The following is a 23,219-nucleotide window of genomic DNA, read 5'->3' as shown; positions in this document are numbered from 1 at the left end:
ACCCTCAAGGGGACCTTTTCTGTACCTCTTGTTAAAATGTGTAACTTGATTTGGGTACATACAGTAATTATACCCTAAGGGCCTATTGTGTTCCTTTAGATTTACTGTACATATTTTGTTCCTCTGTGAACAACAAAAAATACCCTACCTTTTTGTCTCCTTAAGGGTACACATATGTATCCAAAACAATGGTACTACCCCAGTGATGGCCAATACCTTAAACAATAAAACATTTCTGACAGTGAATTTCTAAATGTCCACTTTCAAAATAATATTTGTAACAAAATTAAAATATATTAATAAAAAAATGTCTCACATCTGGACTAAAATTCAGTGTTCTAAGGCATCTGCCTTTCCTGGAAATCCTTGTCTTATGACTGGAGTGGTGGTGGTGTAGTGGGCTAAAGCACATAACTGTTAATCAGAAGGTCACTGGTTCAATCCCCACAGCCACCACCATTGTGTCCTTGAGCAAGGCACTTAACTCCAGGTTGCTCCGGGGGGATTTTCCCTGTAATAAGGGCACTGTAAGTCACTTTGGATAAAAGCGTCTGCCAAATGCATAAATGTAAATGTCTTATCACAGCCTAAATCAGATCATCTGATGAAAGAAAATAATATTTCAGTATGACAATTCTACAAACACTCCCCTGTTTTATCAACACAAGCCTCCCTTATAGAAGTTAACAAAAATCTAAATATCTCAAAATGTTAATGTGGTTAATGCCTCTTTGAAGCCTGGAGGTATACATGATTTCACCTAGAGCAGTGTTTCCCAACTCTGTTCCTTGAGACCCCCAACACTACACATTTTGAATATTTAGCTCATCAGCTGGTTAGTAGAGACTCCAAGACTGATTTGGGTTTTTCAGATAAGGGAGATATACAAACTGTGCATTGTTGGGGGGCCTCCAGGAACAGGGTTGGGAACCACTGATCAAGAGGATGTTTTAGTAAAAGCACCACTGTGAGCTGTGGCACTAATTGGTGTCATGCAGTAAAAGTAAAGCAAAGTTTGTGGGTTTGAAGGGAAAAGATAAAGTGCTGAGAGCACACTGTAAGGTTTTGATCTCGCTCTTTTGACCTATTTCGCCCTTTGATTTTAGGACATGGGTTACATAAAACATCATGACCTAGAAAATCTGTACAAACCAAATTCAGTTACACCCACACAGGACACCACACACTAGCATATCAAAATGAGGACAACCACTGAACATTTAGATAATTTAGCATGTGGTTATACTAAAAGCTATTATGAAACAATATAATTCATTATCCATGCACACAGGAAAAAAAAAAAAGGAAAAAAGGTTCCTGGTTACAAAAATCCCCAAGTCAGAGGCATTGGTACATCCTTGAACAAAGTATTTAAACCATGACCACTTCCATATCTATGTATGAACTGGCAATCACACCATATGTTGAATTATCTGATTTTATTTCAAGTCAAGTCAACTACTGTCATATACTGTCAAGAATGTCAATCAAATTCCTTGAGAACAAAGTCAGTGGACGGCCAATGAATGCTTTTCTTTACTCTATTTGCAATCAAATCTCGTGCGAAACAAGTCTGTTAATTTTTTTTACTACCCAGAGTTCCTTCTTTAAATTATATTATAATATATTGCATTGTATTTTATTTTATTATAGGTAAGCAGTCTATATTTAGACCATAACACACTACATATAGTTCTTTAGGATCTTCTGCCTGGAATGTTTTGTGTCATGTTTTTCACTCTTATAGTATCCTGAAAGCCTGTGTCAAGCAGGACATTTCCTTTACATTCATAGAACACTTACGGAGCTTACTTTGAAAACCATAAAACTTAATTCTCTCATTTTGTTTTTATTAGATTTTATTTGAAACATTCTCTGAAGGTTCTTACATCTGTCACACACATCGCAAGGGTTCTGCCCCTTAACCAGTGTTCAGAAGAACTCACATGGAGCTGAATAAAAAGTCAGAAAATAATTTCAACATGCCTTAATCGAGATTAAAAAAAAATTATAATGTGTTAAACATTTTAAATTAATCGCATACATTAATGCATTAATGCTGACAGCACTAACACACACACACACACATACATAAATACATACATATATATATATATATATATATATATATATATATATATATATCATATATATATATGTATATACACTGTGTATAACTGTGTATAGGTATATATAGGGTACAATGGGGCTAAAGACACCCCTAAAGTAAATTTGGCTTTTTTTATGGTTACAAAATGTATCTAGGTAAAAAAAATATATATATTTTTTTTTATTGAATATTGATGGAGCAACATAATTTGTGTGAAAATATACGGAATCAGAAGGTTGTTTCGATTGAAATTCAGTTTTATAAAAGGCTCCCTCACTTGGGGTAAAAGGCCTCAAGGGGGTTTAACGTGATATCATGTAGAGAAGATGGCGCCACAGATGGCCGGTGTGGAGCTCTCCAATTATGTTTTTTTTGTTTGTTTGTCCTGTGTTTAGTCATTTTTTTCTGATCAGTTTTACCAGTTTTCCAATCTTTTCCCAGTTTTTGACTAGTCTGACGTTTTGCTGGACATTTTAGTTGGAAGCGCAGCTGTGTTGTTTAAGCGTGTGATACTTAAGTATTAAATGATTGTTTGATGTGACACAGTTTTTCATTCATCTATTTTGATTTATATAACATAAACATATGAATCTCAAATTTCATTAGTGTTAAGTAAATTGGACCAAAGATCCAAAACAAGATTTTTTTTTTTTTTTTTTTATTCATTTACGTTTTCATTTATATTTATTTCATTATTTGCAAATATCTGCATGGTCCTGAGCTTTATTCTTTTCTTTTTTTTTTCTTTATTCCAGTGACCTTTCCTTTGTACCTAAAACCCAGCCTTTCTGGAATTTCCAGCATTGTTTCTTTGCAGAGTAGGAAACCATTCAACTATGTCTCTTTCAGGGAAGTAATGTTAACAGAATGTTAGCCATTCTGTTCTGTGTTTTCCGTTGGCCATTTTTCCTTCATCTCCTTCCTCATTGCACCTTTTTGAATGACAGGACAGATAAGATGTCATTGTGGCTTCAGTTTTCCAAATTACAAATATGTACAAACGTGCTTGTGTTTACGTGTACATGGAAAACCCACATGGGTTGTTTCAAGGCCCAGGCTTTGATATAAGGCTGCAATCACAAACCTGACACATTTCTCATCTGACTATTGCCCTGAGCATCACACTCACACAGAGACAGAGACAGAGAATGGCTCAAATCTCAACTACCACGATCATCCTGATTATTACAGCTCTCAGTGTAATCTGTACGGATGCCTCAGCTCTGTGTAAGTATATCTGACTTATTGCCTGTACAGTACCATTTATTTATTTTATTTAGAACAATGCAAAAAGTACAAACAAGTGTACATACAGCAAAAACATGTCAGGGGCTTACAGAGAAAATTACTTGAAAAAATTTTAATAAATAAATAAATAATAATAATAAATACATTAAATGAGAAACGTATGCATAATAAACAGTTGGATAGTTCTTTCTATTGCTTTCAGATTTCTACTTTTGGAGATAGTTTCCAGATATGTTTTAATGTCAATTTTAAATTGTTCAAATACAGGTATTTTTTCCAATCCATTTGGCTTTATGTACATCATAACGAGCCATAAAAATGATTAAATCACATATAAATACTAGATTTTTTTTCATCAATTGAGAAACACTTTAACATTACGTCACTTTCTTCAAAATTAACAACAGTATTAGCGTCTTTTAGGAAATACATTTCTATCTCTCTCCAAAAGACTTTTACAAAATGTACAATTCACGAGTTTGTTTGCCCATATTATCTTTAAGCTATTAAGGTTAAACAACTAATAAACGACTATTGTCATACCCTAAAAGTCTCAAAATGTCCCTGGGAATTGCATACATTTAATTACTGGCTAGGTTCAACTGGCAAATGATACATTTTGATAATTTCAGTATAACTGTTTAATATACCCTCACTTTTAATCAATTGCTTAACCCAAATAATTCCCTTTTCAAGCCAATTATTAAAAAAAGTGTTTTGTTTCTAACACTTTTATATCTATTATTCCAAATTATGCATTTATGGGGTGATAAATTATGACTTTACATTAGCATCCAAAAAAGTAAAGCCTGTTTATGGAAACTTGCAGGTTTTATGGGAATCTTATTAATATCAAAATCACATTTCAATAAAAACTCTCTACCGCCTACTTTTTGAAATATAAGATTTGGAATTATATACCATACTTTGTTTATTTTTAAGATAATTATGCAACCATTTAACTTTAAATATAATATTGGAAATCTTAAAATCTAAAACATTCAATCAACAATTCAAAGACCAACATATTATCTCCTTTTTAATATACTGTGGTTTGTTCTTCCAGATAAATGTAAAAAGCTTGGAGTCTGTCAGCTTAATGAGTGTAGGTGGTACATGGCACTTTCTTTCCTTGCTTTTATGATACCAAGATATATCCGTTTAAAAGTTACAACCATATTAATTGAACCATTATTCAAACCATATCTACACGCCTTGTTTTCAGGGTTCTCGCAGTCATGCAAAACCTGAAAATATAAGGGTATTTTACAACTGTGCATCCAGACTTGGAAAACTTGAAATGGCATGAGCATTTCTATTGTGCAAATAAATTGTCTAGTTATTCTCAGATATTAAATATTTAATCATCAAGAGTGCTCTTTTGTAGAACAAAACTGTTTGCAAGCCATGGTGATGTTAGATTTGTGAGCAAATCATACTTTTTAAGTTGGTTCTTTCCAACGTTTCCAAATTCGGTTGAAACGTTTCATTAGCAAATAGGTGTAAATCTAAAATAAATAAATAATTGCATTCAGTAATCAAAAACAACAGGAAAGATCACGGGAAAGTCAAATGCAATGGTCAAATGTGTGGGTCATTTGATGTATTAATGGTGTAATAAATGTACACAAACTTTACGCTCTCCAGCACAAGCTTCCTCTTCTTGCAGCAGGTTTTAACATGCTCATATTGTTGTGTTTACAGCATGTTGCAGAAAGTACAGTAAAGCAGTAATACGTTATATGGCAGTTATCAAAGGGTATTCCATTCAGACCATAAAAGGAAAATGTAACATCAACGCTGTAATGTAAGCATAAGAAGCCTCTTATACACACACACACACACACCACACACACACACCATGTAATGGATTCATTATTTAAAACACTAACCAAGAGGTGCTTTTCATCACACAGATTCCACACAAATGGAGGCCGGAATATTTGCACAGACCCCTCAAAAATCTGGGTAATGGACAACATCCGTAAACTGAGGTAAGTCTGAAAATAATTGTATGCTGTGGATAAATTAATAAACAAAATGTGGTGCCATTTCTTGTTCTTAATAACATTGCAATTCATTTTTAATATTAATGATTCTGTTTTTCTGTTTTTCAGGGATAAAGTGCAAGCAATCAGGAAAAAGCATTCAAAAGTATAATTCCAAAACTTCTGGGATCAAAAAGATGTTCTCAAAAGAATAATTCATCATAATAATATCCTACTTCTTTATGCACTTTGCATAGCTACTCTGCATATTTGTATATGCATGTTACTTTTTATTTTTGGAATTTGCTTTATTTTATTCAAGGCATTAAAATTATTTTTCTAAGTAAAGTGGAAACTTTCCTTCTGTGTGTGTGTGTGTGTGTGTGTGTGTGTGTGTGTGTGTGTGTGTGTGTGTGTGTGTGTGTGTGTGTGTGTGTGTGTGTGTGTTTAAAAGTCTTTCAGTTTTAACACATCTAATATATACAGATACTGAAAAGTTCTGTTTCAAAATAGCAGTAAAATACAAATGTGCATGGGATGTAAAATGCATATATAAATATACATAAATACAGTACTGTAGCAGTACAGTGCATGCGCAAAGTATATTGACTGAAAAGGCAAATGAATATGCATTCATGCTGTGACTGCTTAAAAGGCGATTACGTAATTTGTCAAGGTTAACAGAATGCTAACAACTCTAAAGTGAAATATTCCGTGTACGAAACTCCCTGGGAAATAAGTTTTTTGATGCAATCTAGGAAGCAATGGAATGCGGAACAATTTCTGTAGGGATTAAAATAAACAAACCTTGAATTATTATCTGTAAATCTGTCAAACGCATAGAGAACAAGCACACATTCTCCTCTTGTGCTTTGAACTCTACCAGAGACGCTCAGATTAAAATGATGAAGTACTCAAAAAGTCCACCGGGTGTCGCCGTCACCCATAAAACAAATGCACACTTAAATTAAAAGATTTGTTCACTGAACAAAGAAATCATAAAAACCTACTTACTTTCATGATGCTCCACAAAACGAGTGACTCTTTCTTCAGTAGTTAATTAAAAGTTTAGTTAAAAAACATAAAGCGATCATGTGCCACTTTTTCAATTTAATGTAAGTTAATGATGTGAGCAAAATAAATTTGAAATGTTATTCCAAGTATCTTAAGTCATGTGTGAGAACAAATACCAAAAATGTTAATTGTTATATTTACGGATTTGTCTCCTCCAGCAGTTGGTTAACCGTTTGCTATCAGATTTGTTGCGCTTCAAAAAGAGATAAAGTTCGACTGGCGCTCTATATTTCAAGTCACGGGGCAACTCATACAATAGCTTTGTATTATGAACAGATGGAAGATAGAAGTTGATTGATAATCTCGCCAGTGAGTTACTTTGGGACTAGATCACTCAGTCAGTCGAGAACCGGATTAATACATTTTGTGAACAATTTGTGAACTAGATCTGCCGATTCATTGAGAGGATCAGACTCACAAGAAAGATTTGATCACAAATGATTATATACATATTTTAATATTCTCTTAGATATTTTCTGTGAATTTTTGGTCTTTTCCACACACAGAGCCACAAATCATTTACACCACTTTTATGATAATCTACTTTTATTACAATTTTTCTTCTATTTATTTTTTATGTCATACTGGAGCATGTCAAACAGACACACACAACAGGGCCACGTGCATCTCTCTCTCTCTCTCTCTTTCTCGAACTGGCGCCATCTTCTTTATCCCCCTCCTGGCCGATTAGCCCGATTCAGGACTGGCCATGTGTCCTCATGGCAAGGCCCCGCCATCCTCCTCTTCACAATTACATATTAAAATAGCTTTTATTCTTCAAACATTCAAATGACCATGAACTAAGCATAACTTATATGCTTAGCTAATACAACTTTTCACATTTGTAGAATTGAATTAGGACATAGTGTAAATATTGGCCATTTATTCCCAAAGGGATATTCTTCATTGGCTAATGTCTTTGGACTGTTAAGTTCAATTCAATTTAAAGTATTTTATTGGCATGATTATTGTGTTTACATACAATATTGCCAAAGCATTAATACACAAAACAGATAATGACAAGACAAATAATAATAAAATTACAAATAACAATAAAGATATAATTCAAATAAGGTGCCATGTAATGAATAAAATAAACTTTAATAGCAATATACACTATATAATATAAAATAAAATATGCATTTAACAGGACATAAAATAAAAAGAAAATAAAAGTACTTTGAATTAAGTACTTTAAGGCAGTAATTGGTTTCTGAGGGTGTGCAGCTCAAAAATGAATTTAGCTGCAACTGATGCATGATTGTCCTCCCCATAACAACAGCATCTGATCTGTTTCTGCTGAACTGGAAAACTGTGGCATGAGGTTTGAGAGTTTGTGGAGGTATTTCTCTCTCATCTCTGTGAAGCATGTTTGTCTGTGTCAGCCTTTTTCTATGGCCAGACAGTGATCACTGAGCCTGTATTTGGTGAGGATCTGTCTCTGTTTTTTATCTCATACAGTGTAGAAATAGTCTGCCAGATTATACCTGTACGTTCTGTTTACGGTCCAATAACATTCCAATTTGCTTTGGTTTTTACTTTCATTTTCCCAATGGTCCAAATATGAATTTTTGCTTTTTTTTAATGATTTGGTTTATTGTGATATGGTTTAGTTCAGCAGTGCTGGTTTGAAACTGGTGTTTGTTAGTTGTTATTTTCAGAGCCAGCTGACAAAGGGGACTGGTTTTAGGCTTCAGCTCTTGGGTTTTAAGGGCTTCATGTTGCAGTGTGTTAGGGGAACTTGAATTTAGGTGTGTCCAAAACAAACAAACAAAAAAAAGTAAAGTCTAGCTAGGTTAGACACACACACACACACACACACACACACACACACACACACACACACACACACACACACACACACACACACACACACACACACATGCAAGCACGCGCGCACACATGCAGGAGTACACGCACAAGCACACGCACACGCGCGCACACACACTAGGGTTGCCACCCGTCCCTTAAAATACGGAATCGTCCCGTATTTGAGAATAAAATAGCGCTCCCGTATTTTCGGAGTTGTCTTCAATGCAGCATCTCATGCAAATCATCCCACCGGCATTCTGTGAAGACTCGTCCTATTCTGCCCCTGATTGGGTAATACTCGCTGCCATCGTTGGATTGATTGGTTTGTTTCAGGTTCACGGCCAATCAGAGTCAGAGCAGGGCGGATCTCTTGGCAGAGAGTCGATTTGAAAGAATGGCGGAGGCTGCTCCAGATACCCCCCCCAGGAATCAAATACTTGGCTGGAAAGTGTCAGCGGAAATGAGTATCAAGCCAATTGCTCAATTTGTCGGCGAGTGTTCTCTGTTGCGCACGGTGGCTTGTCAGATGTGCGACAGCATGCCTCGGGAGAACAACATTCCCGCAATGCTAGAGGTCACAGAAATCAAAGCACCGTCTCACAGTTCTTCATACCTCAATCATCTCCTGAGGCAGATAGTGTAACGACAGTTTTTTAATCACCTCAATAATTTTCTGATTGATTACATTAGATTTCATAGGCTGCCTATTTGTTAAGAAATAATGTTAAAAATGTTAATGAATCATGTTATGGTATGATTTGTTGGTAACACTTTATAATAAGGTTCATTTATTAAACATTAGTTAATGTATTAATAACTAACATGAACTAACAATGAGCAAGTAATACATTTGTTACAGTATTTATTAATCTTTGTTAATGTTAGTTAATAAAAATAAAGCTGTTCATTGTTTGTTCATCACAGTGCATTAACTAACATTAACAAGATGTGGAAATTAACATGAACAAAGATGAACAATTGCTCTATAAGTGCAGTTCATTATTAGTTCATGTTAATTAATGTAGTTAACTAATGAGCCTTATTGTAAAGTGTTACCGATTTATTACGGTTAAGGCGTACAGTCAGACACATAAGCATTATTTTAATAACAGATAAGAGAGATATATTTAATAATAAAAATATAGTGCCTATGTGAAGCAAATAAACAACTTAACTAATTTAAATGATTGCATTCTTCAATAGGCTACTGTAGAATTAACAATAGACTATATAAAATAGATTAACTTACCAATAATAATAAAAAAATTGTGTTTTACATGAATTTAGAAATGTTTGTAGATCGGTTATTTATTATGTGGTTTCACTGTTTGGATGGTGTTACTGTCTGCAAACAATGACAAATATGTTATCCAAAATCTGTGTTCACGCCACCTTATACAATTACTAAAGTTTAAGTTGCGATTTACCACCACTGGCACCCCCAGGCGTCCCTTATTTTTCTGTATTGAAGGTGGCAACCTTAACACACACACACACACACACTTACACACACACACAATTACTGCAGCCGAGTGGCTTAATTAACAGCCACACTCTCCAGTCAAGTTATGACTGATGATGACATCATCGCCTCGTTCCTCTGCACGACTGCACACACAGAGGACTTCCTGCAGAATAATGGAGAAACACACATTCCTAAACACCCACATATGCAAACAGGAACTCGGCAACAAATACAGCTTCACTGCCCAGCTCTGATCTTTCCCTTTTATGTAATCACACAGTGAACAGCAAACTCCCCCAACACATGAACTCATGGAGCCACATGAGTTTTTTTTTTTTTTACTGATATACTTATCAAAAACCCTTTCAAGACAAAGAGCTAATAATTTAACACTCATCACAGTTTAAAACCCAAATAGACCTTATTCACGCTAGCGCCATCTTTGATTTTTAATGGGAATGACAACAAGACTGTGAGGGATAGACTTACAGTCTCTTCAACTGCACGAACGATATAAAGCTGTATAAAGGTACTAGATCACATCTGATTACATCTCACATTGTCTGGAGTTCTTTGTACTCTTAAAAAGAAAGGTTCTTGATTGGTTCTTTACATCATCTTAGGTTCTGCAAAGAACTTTCTTACTTTATACCACGGGTCTGTTGAATGTTTGATTCTTATTGGTTCACGGACATTTGCAATAATTTTTCAAGGAAACGCTTGGCTATAAAGTAGTTCCTGGTCTTGACCATGAATGGTGCTGGATCCAGCCGGTTCTGGTGACCTCAGGATAGGAGTCCCAAGGTTGAGACAGGGAAACAAATAAAATAATATAAGCATAGATGCCATTCAATTTATTGCAGAGATATAAATCATGATCAATGTTTTTGTTTCTGGTTCCGGCAGACTAAACTAAAGCAGCCTATATTGTGGGTTGGAGGATAAATTAGGTGTATGCCTGGCTAAATAGATTAGTCTTTAGTCTAGACTTAAACTGAGGGAGTGTGTCTGCATCTCGGACTGTGTTAAGGAGACTATTTCATAGTTTAGGCAACAAATATGAAAAGGATCTACCTCCTTTTGTGGATTTTGATATTCTAGGAACTATTAACATGCCAGAATTTTGCAATCGTAATGAACGTGATGGAATATAGCGTGGTAGAAGGTCACTTAAGTACTGCGGAGCTAGACCATTCAAAATTTGTACTTAGTTAACAGAATTTTAAAATTAATACGGAATTTAACATGTAGCCAATGTAACCATGATAAAATGGGGCTAATATGATCATATTTCTTGGTTCTCGTTAGCACTCTGGCTACTGCATTTTGAACCAATTGAAGTTTATTTACTGATCTTGCTGGACATCCTCCCAGTAATGCATTACAATAATCTAGTCTTGAGGTCATGAACACCAGAATTAGTTTTTCGGCATCAGCAACCGAGAGCATGTGCCTTAATTTAGCAATATTTCTTAGGTGGAAGAATACTGTTCTACAAACATTGGTCATTTGATTTTCAAAGGACAGATTGGTATCAAATATAACACTTATAAGTTCTTCGTTGTTGAAAACGATGTAACAGTACATCCATCGAGAGTCAAATGTTAATTTAGTGGCTTATTTTTAGAGGTTTTTAGTCCAATATTTAGTACCTCTGTTTTGTCAGAATTGAGTAGAAGGAAATTTCTGGCCATCCAATCTTTTATTTTCGCTGATACACTGCTAATTTGGAGAATTGTGAAATCTCATCAGGTTTTGAAGAAATATAAAGTTGGGTATTGTCGGCATACCAGTGGAAACTTATTCCACGACTCCATATTTTATTTTTGTTTGGTTTGACAATTCCTCATTTACATAGACAAAGTGGTAGCGGTCTGCTAAATGTGACCTAAACCATGCTAAGGCATCTCCACAAATGCCAACATAATACTCTAGCCTATTCAAGAGAATGTTGTAATCTATCGTGTCGAATGCAGCACTAAGATCTAAAAGCACTAGAAGAGAAATGCAACCGCGATCAGATGATAAGAGCAAGTCATTTGTAACTCTGATTAGTGCAGTCTCTGTACTGTTATGAGGCCTAAATCCTGACTGAAATTCTTTGTATATACTATTTCTCTGTAGAAATGAACATATTTGGGAGGATACTACCTTTTTTAGTATTTTTGACATAAACGGGAGATTTGAAATCGGTCTAAATTAGCCAGTTCTAAAGGATCAAGTTGTGGCTTCTTAATAAGCGGTTTGATAACTGCCATTTTTAAGTTTCTTGGGACATGTCCTAAGCATAGCGATGAGTTAATAATATTAAGAAGAGGTTCTGAGATTACAGGAAATACCTCTTTTAAGCGGTTAGTTGGTATAGGATCTAACAAACATGTTGTGACTTTTGATGTTTCGATAAGTTTTGTTAGCGCTTCATGACCTATTACAGAGAAGGATTGAAGTTGCAAGTGAGGAAAATTATTAGACACGGTTTTCTGAGGTGCCATGACAGATTATTGCATAATTCCAATTTTATTTCTGATTATTTCAATTTTATCTGTAAAGAAATTCATGAAGTCCTTACTCTTGTGCTGCGCCGTAATATCTGGTTCAGTTGAGTCTTTATTCCTAACCAATTTAACCACAGTACTGAATAAACATCTAGGAGTGTTGTGGTTATTTTCTATGAGTTTACTAAAATATGCTGATCTGACAGCTTTTAGTGCCTGTCTGTAGTTACAGACACTATCCTTCCATGCACCACAAAATACTTTTAATTTTGTATTTTTCCACATGCGCTCCATTTTCCGAGATGCTCTCTTAAGAGCATGAGTGTGATCATTGTACCATGGTGCACGGCTTATTTCTTAGATTTTCTTTAATCGAAGCGGGGCGACAATATCAAGAGTGCTAGAGAAGTCTACATTTATATTTTTTATATTTTTATATTTATAAGTTCTTCTGGGCTTTGGGGTTTATTGAGTGTATGAGATTGATCTGGAATATTATTAGTGAAGCTATCTTTAGTGGTCAAAAGAATAGTTCTACCTGAATGATAGCGTGGTGTATATTGAGTAACATTAGCTGATTGCAGCATACAAGAGATGAGGTAATGATCCGAGATGTCATCACTATTATATTATCTATACTCTATCTGAAATTCTATATTATCAACATCAACTCCTGGTCCTGTTACATTTTGTCTGACTCCAAGAAAGTTGAGAAAATTTATAAATGCTAATCCCAATGTATCATTTTCATTATCTGTGTGAATGTTGAAGTCACCAACAATTAAAGCTCTATCTACAGTAACTACAATATCTGATAAAAAATGAGCAAATTCACCAAGGAAATCAGAATAAGGCCCGGGCGATCTATACATTGTAGCAAGGAGAAAAGACAACAGAGATTTTTTATTTATATCTGACGGTGTCACATTAAGCATAATTAGTTCAAAAGACTTACATTTATATCCTGTCTTCTGAGTAACACCAAAACATTTACTGTAAATTGTAGCAACATCTCCTCCTCAACCTTTAAGACAAGGCTTATGTTTATAACAATAACCTGGGGGAGTAGATTCATTTAAACTAATATATTCTATATATAATAATATAACTATATATTTCAGTCAAACAGCGTGCATCCAATCTATGATCTGTAATCATTTCATTAACAATTAGTGCTTTGGTAGTTAGAGATCTAATGTTTAGTAGCCCTATTTTTATATGATGTGTATTTCTTCAGAGATCTTATTTAGTTCTTTGTGGATGTGAAAAGGGTTTTCCTGTTGCATCACTCTCAAGAACCCTACAATGGCTCTTCGAAACACTAGTAACCCACACCCGGCCCCTAATCAGGTTAATCAAGCCTCAGACAGGGATAAAGGCAGACTGGAAGCTGCAGTTTCCAGCAGAGAGAGAGATTTACAGACAGCTGTCCAACACATTTGTGTATTTGTCTTTTTGTTTCAGTTTTATATTAAACTATTATTTATATTGTGAAGCCGATTCTCGCCTCCTCCTTTCCATTAATCTCTTCACACTGGTGCTGAAATCCGGGATCCCAATGGAGCAACCACGGCCATCTGGCGGAGGATGGAGGAGCCCGGCCACCTGGAAGCGGAGGAACGGCTGCTGACCGCAAGGGGAGGAGGGGCTCCCAACACCGCGGGGCGTTTACAAACAGCTGTTCTATACCTTTGTGTGATTGTCTTTTTGTTTCAGCTTTATCAACTATTATTTATATTGTCAAGCCGGTTCTTGCCTCCTCTTCATTAATCTCTTTACAGGGTAATTTAAAGAACCTTGGTTAAATGGTTCTTTTTTTTAACCAAAAAAGGTTCTCCTATGACATCAGGCTGAAGAACCCTTTTTGGTTCTAATTGGAAACTTTGTTTGAGTGTATACTAAATGTTCTTGGACAGATATTTTATCAATGTTTTGTCCGTGGAACGACCCAAAAACACTTTAATCTGCAGTACAGGCCATTGAAGAGAAGGTAATCTATCCCTCACAGCCTTGTCATTACCATTAAAAATCTAAGATGGCACTACCATGAATAAGGTCTGTTCTTCCTGTTTAAACAGGTAAATATTGGGTCTTTGAAGATAAAGTTTGTAATTTCTGTGACACTAGCAACACCTACCAGAATTACAAAAATAAAAAATACATTAAAAACAGCTTTCCGAATATGGCCCTTTTCTGCTGTTGTTTGAACCATCAGATAGTCCCACCCCCAATTCATGCTTTTGGTTGAGTAAAGTTTTTGGGGCAGGTCAAAGCTGGTCTCTCAAAACAAACACAGGAATTGTATAGTGCCACAGAGACACAGCATTTACAGTTTTTTGCAAAAATGAACCTCTGAATTACTTACTTATAGATGTCTCTGCATATTTGGCTGGGATAGAAGGAAGTATTTTAACACTGAAAAAGTGACATACCTCAACTTTAAAGAATACATGAGCACAAACTTGCCTGTCCTCTCTTGCACCTGTGTGGTCAGAAAATGGCTCAGACAACGTTGTTCTGTCTTACCTTTGTTTAATTTAAAGCTCTTGGCAAAGAGGCTTCATTCCACTGCTCGGTGACCTCAAGCTCTCACAGAAGAACCATGCAAGAAACTGACAATAATACAGTCCTTTAGGACCTTACGAACGGTACCATAAAATCCTAATTGCTGAGTTTATTGAGATGACAGCTCATGACTACAGTTATATTAGCAAAGGCATTAATGTACTATTTTTTATTGTATTGTAAAACACTTTATAGTGTTTTATGAGTAATAAACTAGTACAATAACGTAACTGATTCAAAGCAAATATTCTCAGGGAATCTGTGAAGTTCACAGAAGTTAACAGGTTTAACCTTCCTCAACAGCTAAAATGTCCCACTGTGCTTTGCTAGATTTACACAAATAGTGGATTTTGCTGGATCAGCATTTTTTGTTAGTCTTCATTTCTATCAACTTATCACTGCTCCCTTTTTTTCAGGGTAGGCTTAGGATGGGAGTCCGGCACAACGTTCTGGTACAATATTTAGTATATTTAAAACATAATGCAATAAATGCAATAAAATAAACAATCTTGCTTTGTGGGGCCCCCTGGTGGCTCATAGGCCAGAAACGGCTGCTTATACCACCTGTAACTATAAACGGCCCTGCTGGGAGGCTAGCTGGTCTCCAGGTCAGATGCTAAAAAGCCCTCTAATGCCAGCCTGACCAGTTTGGGATACCATCTAAAACCAGTCAATCAGCTTGTACACCAGCATTACTTAAACAAAATTTTGTGATTTGAATGCACTTCATTTTAAAACCATTTCTTTACTGTTCTGCATATCCCTACTCTCAATAACTAGCATATGGATTATGATAATTATGAATGGAATGAACGTGCACACTGCCCCTTTTACACATTTTTGGAATTCACGAACATGCACATGTTCGACTAAGTAATCTGGGATGTTCAAAACATTTGTCAATATGTGAAGTTTCTGTGAAGGTCTATTTTATGCGCAAATTACTCCGAACGATGCCCAATGAGCTCAAATTTATACCTATCACTGGTAAGTCGTGTTTAAAAGCTAATCTACTCCATAACAAGACAACAAACGCTCAAAATCAGGACACTTTTGCAGTGCACTATTGAGATTATATTATTCTGAAATTTTATTCAGACTACGCTCCACTGATGGGAGAATTAAAGGTAGTCAAAGGCAGGTAGTCATAAAGAGAGACAGGAATATTTCAACATCAGACAATAACTGTGTTGTTGTGTTTCAGTATCTGGAGATCATAAAGAATGAGCCTTTTTCCTTTAATGTCAGTTTTGGGATTATACACTGGATAGAGCACAACATTTGCATGCAAATTCTACACACACTTACACACCAGATGTTCAGCATGCATTCACACCACACAACAAAAATAGGATATAATATGCATATTTTGGGGAACATGTTGATGCATGATGCCCATTAAAAACCTTTTAGGGTGTGAAGTTAAATCCAAACTATGGGCGATTACCTTTTGTAATAATTTTATATAACTGTCCTCTTTATATGTCACTTTATATTTTTAATGACAACATAAATTCAACATTACTGAGTAAAGTGACATTGGTGATTTATTATGATCTTCTATTGCAATAGATATAAGTGTAACTCTCTTAAAATACATAATTTAATGAGTGTAAATAGAAAGAAACGTTTGGGAGTTTTGCATTCTTGTTTTAATATACAATATATACAAATAAATACAATTTATTCCTTGTCATTTAAAGGGACACTTCACCAAAAATAATAATTCTCTCATCGTTTACTCACCCTCATGCCATCCCAGATGTTCATGAATTTCTTTCAGCAGAACACCAACAAAGATTTTTTGAAAAATATATCGGCTCTGTTGGTCCTTACAATGCAAATGAATGGTGATCAGACCTCTGCAGCTCTAAAAATCACATTAAGGAAACAAGTAATCCATAAGATACCAGTGGTTAAATCCATATCTTTAGAAGCAATATGATAGGTGTGGGTTGAAACTGAGCGATATTTAAGTCCTTTTTAACTCTAAATCTCCACTTTAACTTTCACAGCATGTGACCAAGTAAAAGTGAAACTGGAGATTTAGTGTAAAAAAAGAAAAAGGACTTAAATTTATATCCGTTTCTCACCCACACCTATAATATTGCTTGCGAAGATATGGATTTATCCAGTGGTGTCTTATGGATTACTTGTTTCCTTAATGTGATTTTTAGAGATTTTGTTTGGAGCTTCAAAGTTCTGATCAACATTCACTTGCATTGTATGGACCTACAGAGCTGAGATATTCTTCTAAAAATCTTTGTTTGTTTTCTGCTGAAGAAAGAACGTCATACACATCTGGGAAGGCATGAGGGTGAGTAAATGATGGGAGAATTCTTGGGTGAACTATCCTTTAATAATACATCAGAGGGCTAAAATAAACTACTGAAGGCAAAAAGTTTATTAAAATTTTGAAAAACCAGTCACAGCAGCAAAAAAATTAATGAAATAAAAACATAAAATATGTACACTTACTCTTATACATTCACATTGATGTTAACTTAAAATTGTGTCCATGGAAAAGATACATCAACTTCTCATATACACCAAACAGAGACACACAGCTAGGAGAGAGAGAGAGGACACAGTGTTCCATTTTAAGCTCATTTCGGGTTGCATTGAACACACTATAATTTGAGAGACAAAACAGCCAAATGAGAAGAACATCAAGATGATTACACATTCATCCTCCATTTCCTTCTATCCGCTCAACACACACACATGCACACAACCACCAATTAGATGCAAGAGGAAGCAGTCAGTGCTTCTATTTGTGTCTTCCTTAAAGAACCTCAGACGCGTGTGGATGAGAGGCAGAAAAAAGGAGAAAAGAAAAGAAAGAGAAGCTGATCTCTGCTGCACTGGCGTAGAGTCTGATGCATCCTGGCATGAAAAGCTGGAATCTGGGCCATAGTTACATTCATTGTTCAGAGAGCTGTTACAAACCAAAACCCACCGACAGCAATGAATGTTTATTATAACCTTTGAAGACATCAATAGAGACATGGAGGTGGGCGTGTCCATGTGAGCTCTGTCAGGCTGAAATGGGCTTGGTCTCAGGGCACAATCAACGGTCGATGGTTTTTTAACGTCAAAAACTCACCGACAGCGTTGAATGTTCAACAAGACCAGCAAGAGAGTGAGAAAGACACAGAACATTACCAAAAAAATTTCACTAAGCTCTTGTCACGTGGGCTTCCACGTCCTCCGGGTCCTTAAAGAAGACAGCAGTGTGATCTCCACACTGTGCCAAGCAACTGCTAGAAGAAGAAATCAAGATTTAATTGAGTAAATTAAAATAAGATTATTTTTTTTTTAAATAATCAGCATGAGGTGACAAGAACCACTCCATACCATACTTATATTTGTATATAAAAGGGGGGTAATACTGTATGTATTACTAAAGATCAAGATGTTTGTGGATGTTAATTATTGTGTAATATTTTCCTGACATATTTATGTGAAAGAGTGGTAAAGATTATACGCTGTAGAGTGCCTTCCCATACATAAATCTACAGGAAAAACACTCCAAGTCAAATAAAATAACTATATAATCCATAACTATAAAATAATCATATAATCCATAATAAACCATACCGTAATAAAGTCTATATAGTGATGTCATGGAAACAAATCATGTCTTTGCGCAGGGTATTTCTTTGCCAAGTTAGAGATTTCAGAGATTTTGTGTGCCATTTAAAACAAGTGCACATACACTCCATCCTCAAAAGGTCCTGATCTGATGTGCACTTGGTCACATTACCATTTCAAATTCAAAAGCAAACTCAACACCAAAATCTCTCTTCCATTTCAAACACAATGAATGGTGAATTCACACACCACACCACCTCATCCACGGACCATGGAGGGTGTTTCCTATGGCAGAAGCGGGATAATGGGCTATTTATTTGGCCAATAACTTTCCTAAAGACTTTCTCAATAGAATAGTTCTTCCCTGTGTTTAAGTATGAGAGTGTTAAAGAGCTAGTTCACCCAAAAATGAAAATTCTCTCATCATTTACTTACCCTCTTGTCGTCCCCAAACTTGTCTGGCTTTCTTTTTTCATCGGGATGCAAACAAAGATTTCTTGAAGAATATATGTTGCTTTTTCTGCAAGTCAGTGAGGTCCAAAACTTTAAAGCTCCAAAAAGGACATAAAGGCAGCATGAAATTTACCCATATGACTCAAGTGGTTTAATCCATAACTTCTGAAGCGATACGATTACTTTGAGTGAGAAACACGAGAATTAGATTAATGATAAATAATGAAAGAATTTTCTTTTTTTGGGTGAACTATTACTTAAGACAGATGTTTCAGTAGTGTTGCCGTTTAAAACTTCAGATGCAACGGGGTACGTTTGGCCCCGTTTCCGCATGCTATTAAAAGGAGTATTCCAGGTTCAATACAAGTTAAACTCAATCAACAGCACTTGTGGTATTATATTGATTACCACAAAAATGTACTGTATTTTTTACTTCCTTTCCTTAAAAACATAAATAATAATTTAAATCTGGGTTCCAGTGAGTCACTTACAATGGAAGTGAATAGGTGCCAATTTTGGAACGTTAAAATACTCACTTTTTCAAAATTATAGCCATAATAAGAATATGCATGGAAACATGATTTTAGTGTGATAAAATCACTTACAAACCTTTTCAGTGTAAAGCTATAGCCAATTTTACAAATTCATTGCCATGATGATGTAATGTCAAAAAACCCTAAAATGATTATTTAAACAACTTTACAGCTCAAATAATAAATTTGTTTTAAAAGAAGAATTAACGTAAGTACTTTTAAAAATGATAAGCTACACATTTCTGCCTTTAAACCCTCCAAAAATTGGCCACATTTAATTCCATTGTAAGTGCCTCACTGTAACCCGAGGACAGACGAGTTTTGTGGTAATCAACATATGCCACAAATGCTGTCGATTGAGCTTAGCTTGTATTGAACACGGAACATTACTTTTTAAGAAGCATTTTCTATCTGATCACATGTGGTCAGCCGAGATGCATTCCTGTTTCCACCTGGTATTACCATGCATCTCAAATGCATCTGCTGTGTTCAGGATTTTGAGGGCAGGGTGTCTGATTTCATGCTGACCCACTTCAATCACTGTCACTGTGTTACTTCATGATAAACCGCAAAAAAGTAATAAAACAAAAAAATAAAAAAAATCAGGTGCACACTTTCTCCTAGATTCTGCTGAAATTTGATGAAGCACAATGATTTGAGCAAAATCATCCATTATTTCTTTATTAATCTGAGCTTCAGATATGTGTGTGCTTGTCTTCTGTGTTTCTGCATGCTGATATCAGACACGCTGAAAAAGATCCGTAAAGTTCTCATGCTTTTTCAAATTTTCCTTGACCAATCAGATTGACAGGTGAGGGGAGGTGCTTCACTGTTGTCCAAGACTCATTCTGGACAGATTAGCGTTTACACCTCAAAAGTGATGTGTTCACATCCGTTTTTGACCACCGCCATATGTGGCTTCAGAGATCCATTCACAAAAAATATTGGACACGGTTTCCACATGTATTTAGCGTTGAATACTTGTGAACAGATCACCAAAAATTAAGATTAATTTCCATGAATCCGCTCAAAATATCTGTTTCAGCAAATCAATTCAAAACACTAAAAATCATTAAAAAAAAAATTACAGTACCGGAAGTATCCATGGAGACATTTTTCATTAACTAAAATACTTAGACGAAGTATTTGTAGAAATATATGTATTGCTGATAAATATTGCTGTACATAATATTGTAACATTGCTGGCAAAGACAGGCTGACGAAGACGATGATGAAGTTTATTAGGAACACCATACTAATACTGTGTTTGACCCCCCTTTCGCCTTCAGAACTGCCTTAATTCTACGTGGCATTAATTCAACAATGTGCTGAAAGCATTCTTTAGAAATGTTGGCCCATATTGATAGGATAGCATCTTGCAGTTGGAGATTTGTGGGATGCCCATCCAGGGCACGAAGCTCCCGTTCCACCACATCCCAAAGATGCTCTATTGGGTTGAGATCTGGTGACTGTGGGGGCCATTTTAGTACAGTGAACTCATTGTCATGTTCAAGAAACCAATTTGAAATGATTCGAGCTTTGTGATATGGTGCATTATCCTGCTGGAAGTAGCCATCAGAGGATGGGTACATGGTAGGGATGTAACGATATTGACGATATCGCGCTATCGCGGTGGTAAACGTGTCTCGATATCGTCATGGTTGGGTTACAATATTAAAAGGACAGGTGTCCGTCAAAAAGCAAGAGGATTAAACAGAGTCCCGCGGAACGAATCATTGTTAACTACATAGACCATGATCCTTTGCGCTGCGTCGTCACAACAACCGTTGTTAAGCCAATAGGATTGCACGCTACACGCTGTCCACACAAGCTCACAGCAAGCCAGCAGGGCCGACAGCGATACTTGTAAGGATGAAAACAACAACCCCGAAGTTGAGATTGTGCCAGCCCCTGCAGCTTTTAAATCAGATGTCTGGAAACATTTTGGTTTCGATCGTGTCAAAAAACGCAAAAGGAGAGGTGGTGGTGGACAGACAATGGACTATTTTGATCTTTCTGATGAAAAACGTGAACATAAGCTAAATGATAGGTCAGTGTTTTTTAAAAGGCTTTTTGACTGACTATTTTATTTAAGTTTAAGTCATGTTCCTAAATACCAGTTTTAAAAGGCTGCTTTTATTTATGCTATGCATAAACCTGACTTAACTTGATCTTTGTTTGCACTTAAAGGGAATTCCCTATTGTTTACAATTGTTCTAGTTGCTTCTTAACTTGAACATTGCACAGAAGAATCAGTTATGCAACCAAATATTACTATACAGAATATTGATGTTCCTGACTACAACTTGCACTTTAAAAGCACTATGTGATCAGCGTTTTATGTTGTCATGATCCATAAATACAACAATACATTGCCTGTTGACTGGCAAAAGCAGAATAAATGTCAGTATTTTTTCGCTATTATCATCACAAACACTATCGTGAGCTATTTAACAATACCGTGAGCTTTTCCACAATATCGCAATAAATATCGTACCGTGAGGTCAATATCGAAATTGTATCGTACCGTGAGATTTTGATATCGTTACATCCCTAGTACATGGTGGCCATAAAGGGATGGACATGGTCAGAAACAATGCTCAGGTAGACCGTGGCATTTAAACGATGCCCAATTGGCACTAAGGGGCCTAAAGTGTGCCAAGAAAACATCCCCAACACCATTACACCACCACCACCAACCTGCACAGTGGTAACAAGGCATGATGGATCCATGTTCTCATTCTGTTTACGCCAAATTCTGACTCTACCATCTGAATGTCTCAACAGAAATCGAGGCTCATCAGACCAGGCAACATTTTTCCAGTCTTCAACTGTCCAATTTTGGTGAGCTCTTGCAAATTGTAGCCTCTTTTTCCTATTGGTAGAGGAGATGAGTGGTACCCAGTGGGGTCTTCTGCTGTTGTAGCCCATCCGCCTCAAGGTTGTGCGTGTTGTGGCTTCACAAATGCTTTGCTGCATACCTCGGTTGTAACGAGTGGTTATTTCAGGCAAAGTTGCTCTTCTATCAGCTTGAATCAGTCGGCCCATTCTCCTCTGACCTCTAGCATCAACAAGGCATTTTAGCCCACAGGACTGCCGCGATACTGGATGTTTTTCCCTTTTCACACCATTCTTTGTAAACCCTAGAAATGGTTGTGCATGAAAATCCCAGTAACTGAGCAGATTGTGAAATACTCAGACCGGCCCGTCTGGCACCAACAACCATGCCACGCTCAAAATTGCTTAAATCACCTTTCTTTCCCATTCTGACATTCAGTTTGGAGTTCAGCAGATTGTCTTGACCAGGACCACACCCCTAAATGCATTGAAGCAACTGCCATGTGATTGGTTGATTAGATAATTGCATTAATGAGAAATTGAACAGGTGTTCCTAATAATCCTTTAGGTGAATGTAGTTTACATAAGTGAAATCCAACAACCATAAATCCAAACATGAAACAAAACAAACATAGACTTGACCAATCCAACAATGTTACACTTACAAACAATACCTGACAATGGACAATGGCAAACATGAGGCTTAAATACATGGATAAGGGTAACAAGACAAACAAGTTAACCAATGACAAGACAGAACTGATAACAAGGTAACTAGACAAAAAAAAAAAACAACGAATACAAGACACATGAACATGAAGGGAAACATGAAATCACATGATATGAAACACATGAACAAACACATTAAACATTACACATCACCCCACTAGAGGCGGCTCCCAACACCCCAAAACATGAACAAACACAAGTAACATGACATAATCCCAAAGTTCTGTAGTGGGCTGGGTGGAAGGGGTGGTCTTGAGGCATGGCTTGGCAAGACAGGGCGTGGAGCATGGGATCAGGGCAACGCCAGTGGAAGGT

At 36.1% G+C, this 23,219-nt stretch overlaps 1 protein-coding gene across 1 annotated transcript; it reads left to right on the top strand.

The window, feature by feature from the left end:
• Positions 1–3,218: 3,218 nt before the first annotated feature.
• ccl20a.3 (chemokine (C-C motif) ligand 20a, duplicate 3) lies at positions 3,219–5,666 on the top strand. Its single transcript, XM_052129175.1, has 4 exons — positions 3,219–3,337; positions 5,063–5,165; positions 5,275–5,352; positions 5,476–5,666. Exons 1-4 carry the CDS (start codon positions 3,259–3,261, stop codon positions 5,516–5,518), a joined length of 303 nt encoding a protein of 100 aa, XP_051985135.1. The 5' UTR covers positions 3,219–3,258; the 3' UTR covers positions 5,519–5,666.
• The last annotated feature ends 17,553 nt before the right edge of the window (positions 5,667–23,219 follow it).

The sequence above is a fragment of the Xyrauchen texanus genome, chromosome 6 (genome assembly GCF_025860055.1).
Source record: "Xyrauchen texanus isolate HMW12.3.18 chromosome 6, RBS_HiC_50CHRs, whole genome shotgun sequence".
NCBI lineage: Eukaryota > Metazoa > Chordata > Actinopteri > Cypriniformes > Catostomidae > Xyrauchen > Xyrauchen texanus.
This window is presented reverse-complemented; position numbering and strand designations above follow the sequence as displayed.

Coding starts and splice junctions, on each gene's coding strand:
- ccl20a.3 (XM_052129175.1), top strand. CDS start 3,259: ATGGCTCAAATCTCAACTACCACGATCATCCTGATTATTACAGCTCTC. Junction 3,338..5,062: donor TACGGATGCCTCAGCTCTGT/GTAAGTATATCT, acceptor TTGTGTTTACAG/CATGTTGCAGAAAGTACAGT. Junction 5,353..5,475: donor GACAACATCCGTAAACTGAG/GTAAGTCTGAAA, acceptor TCTGTTTTTCAG/GGATAAAGTGCAAGCAATCA.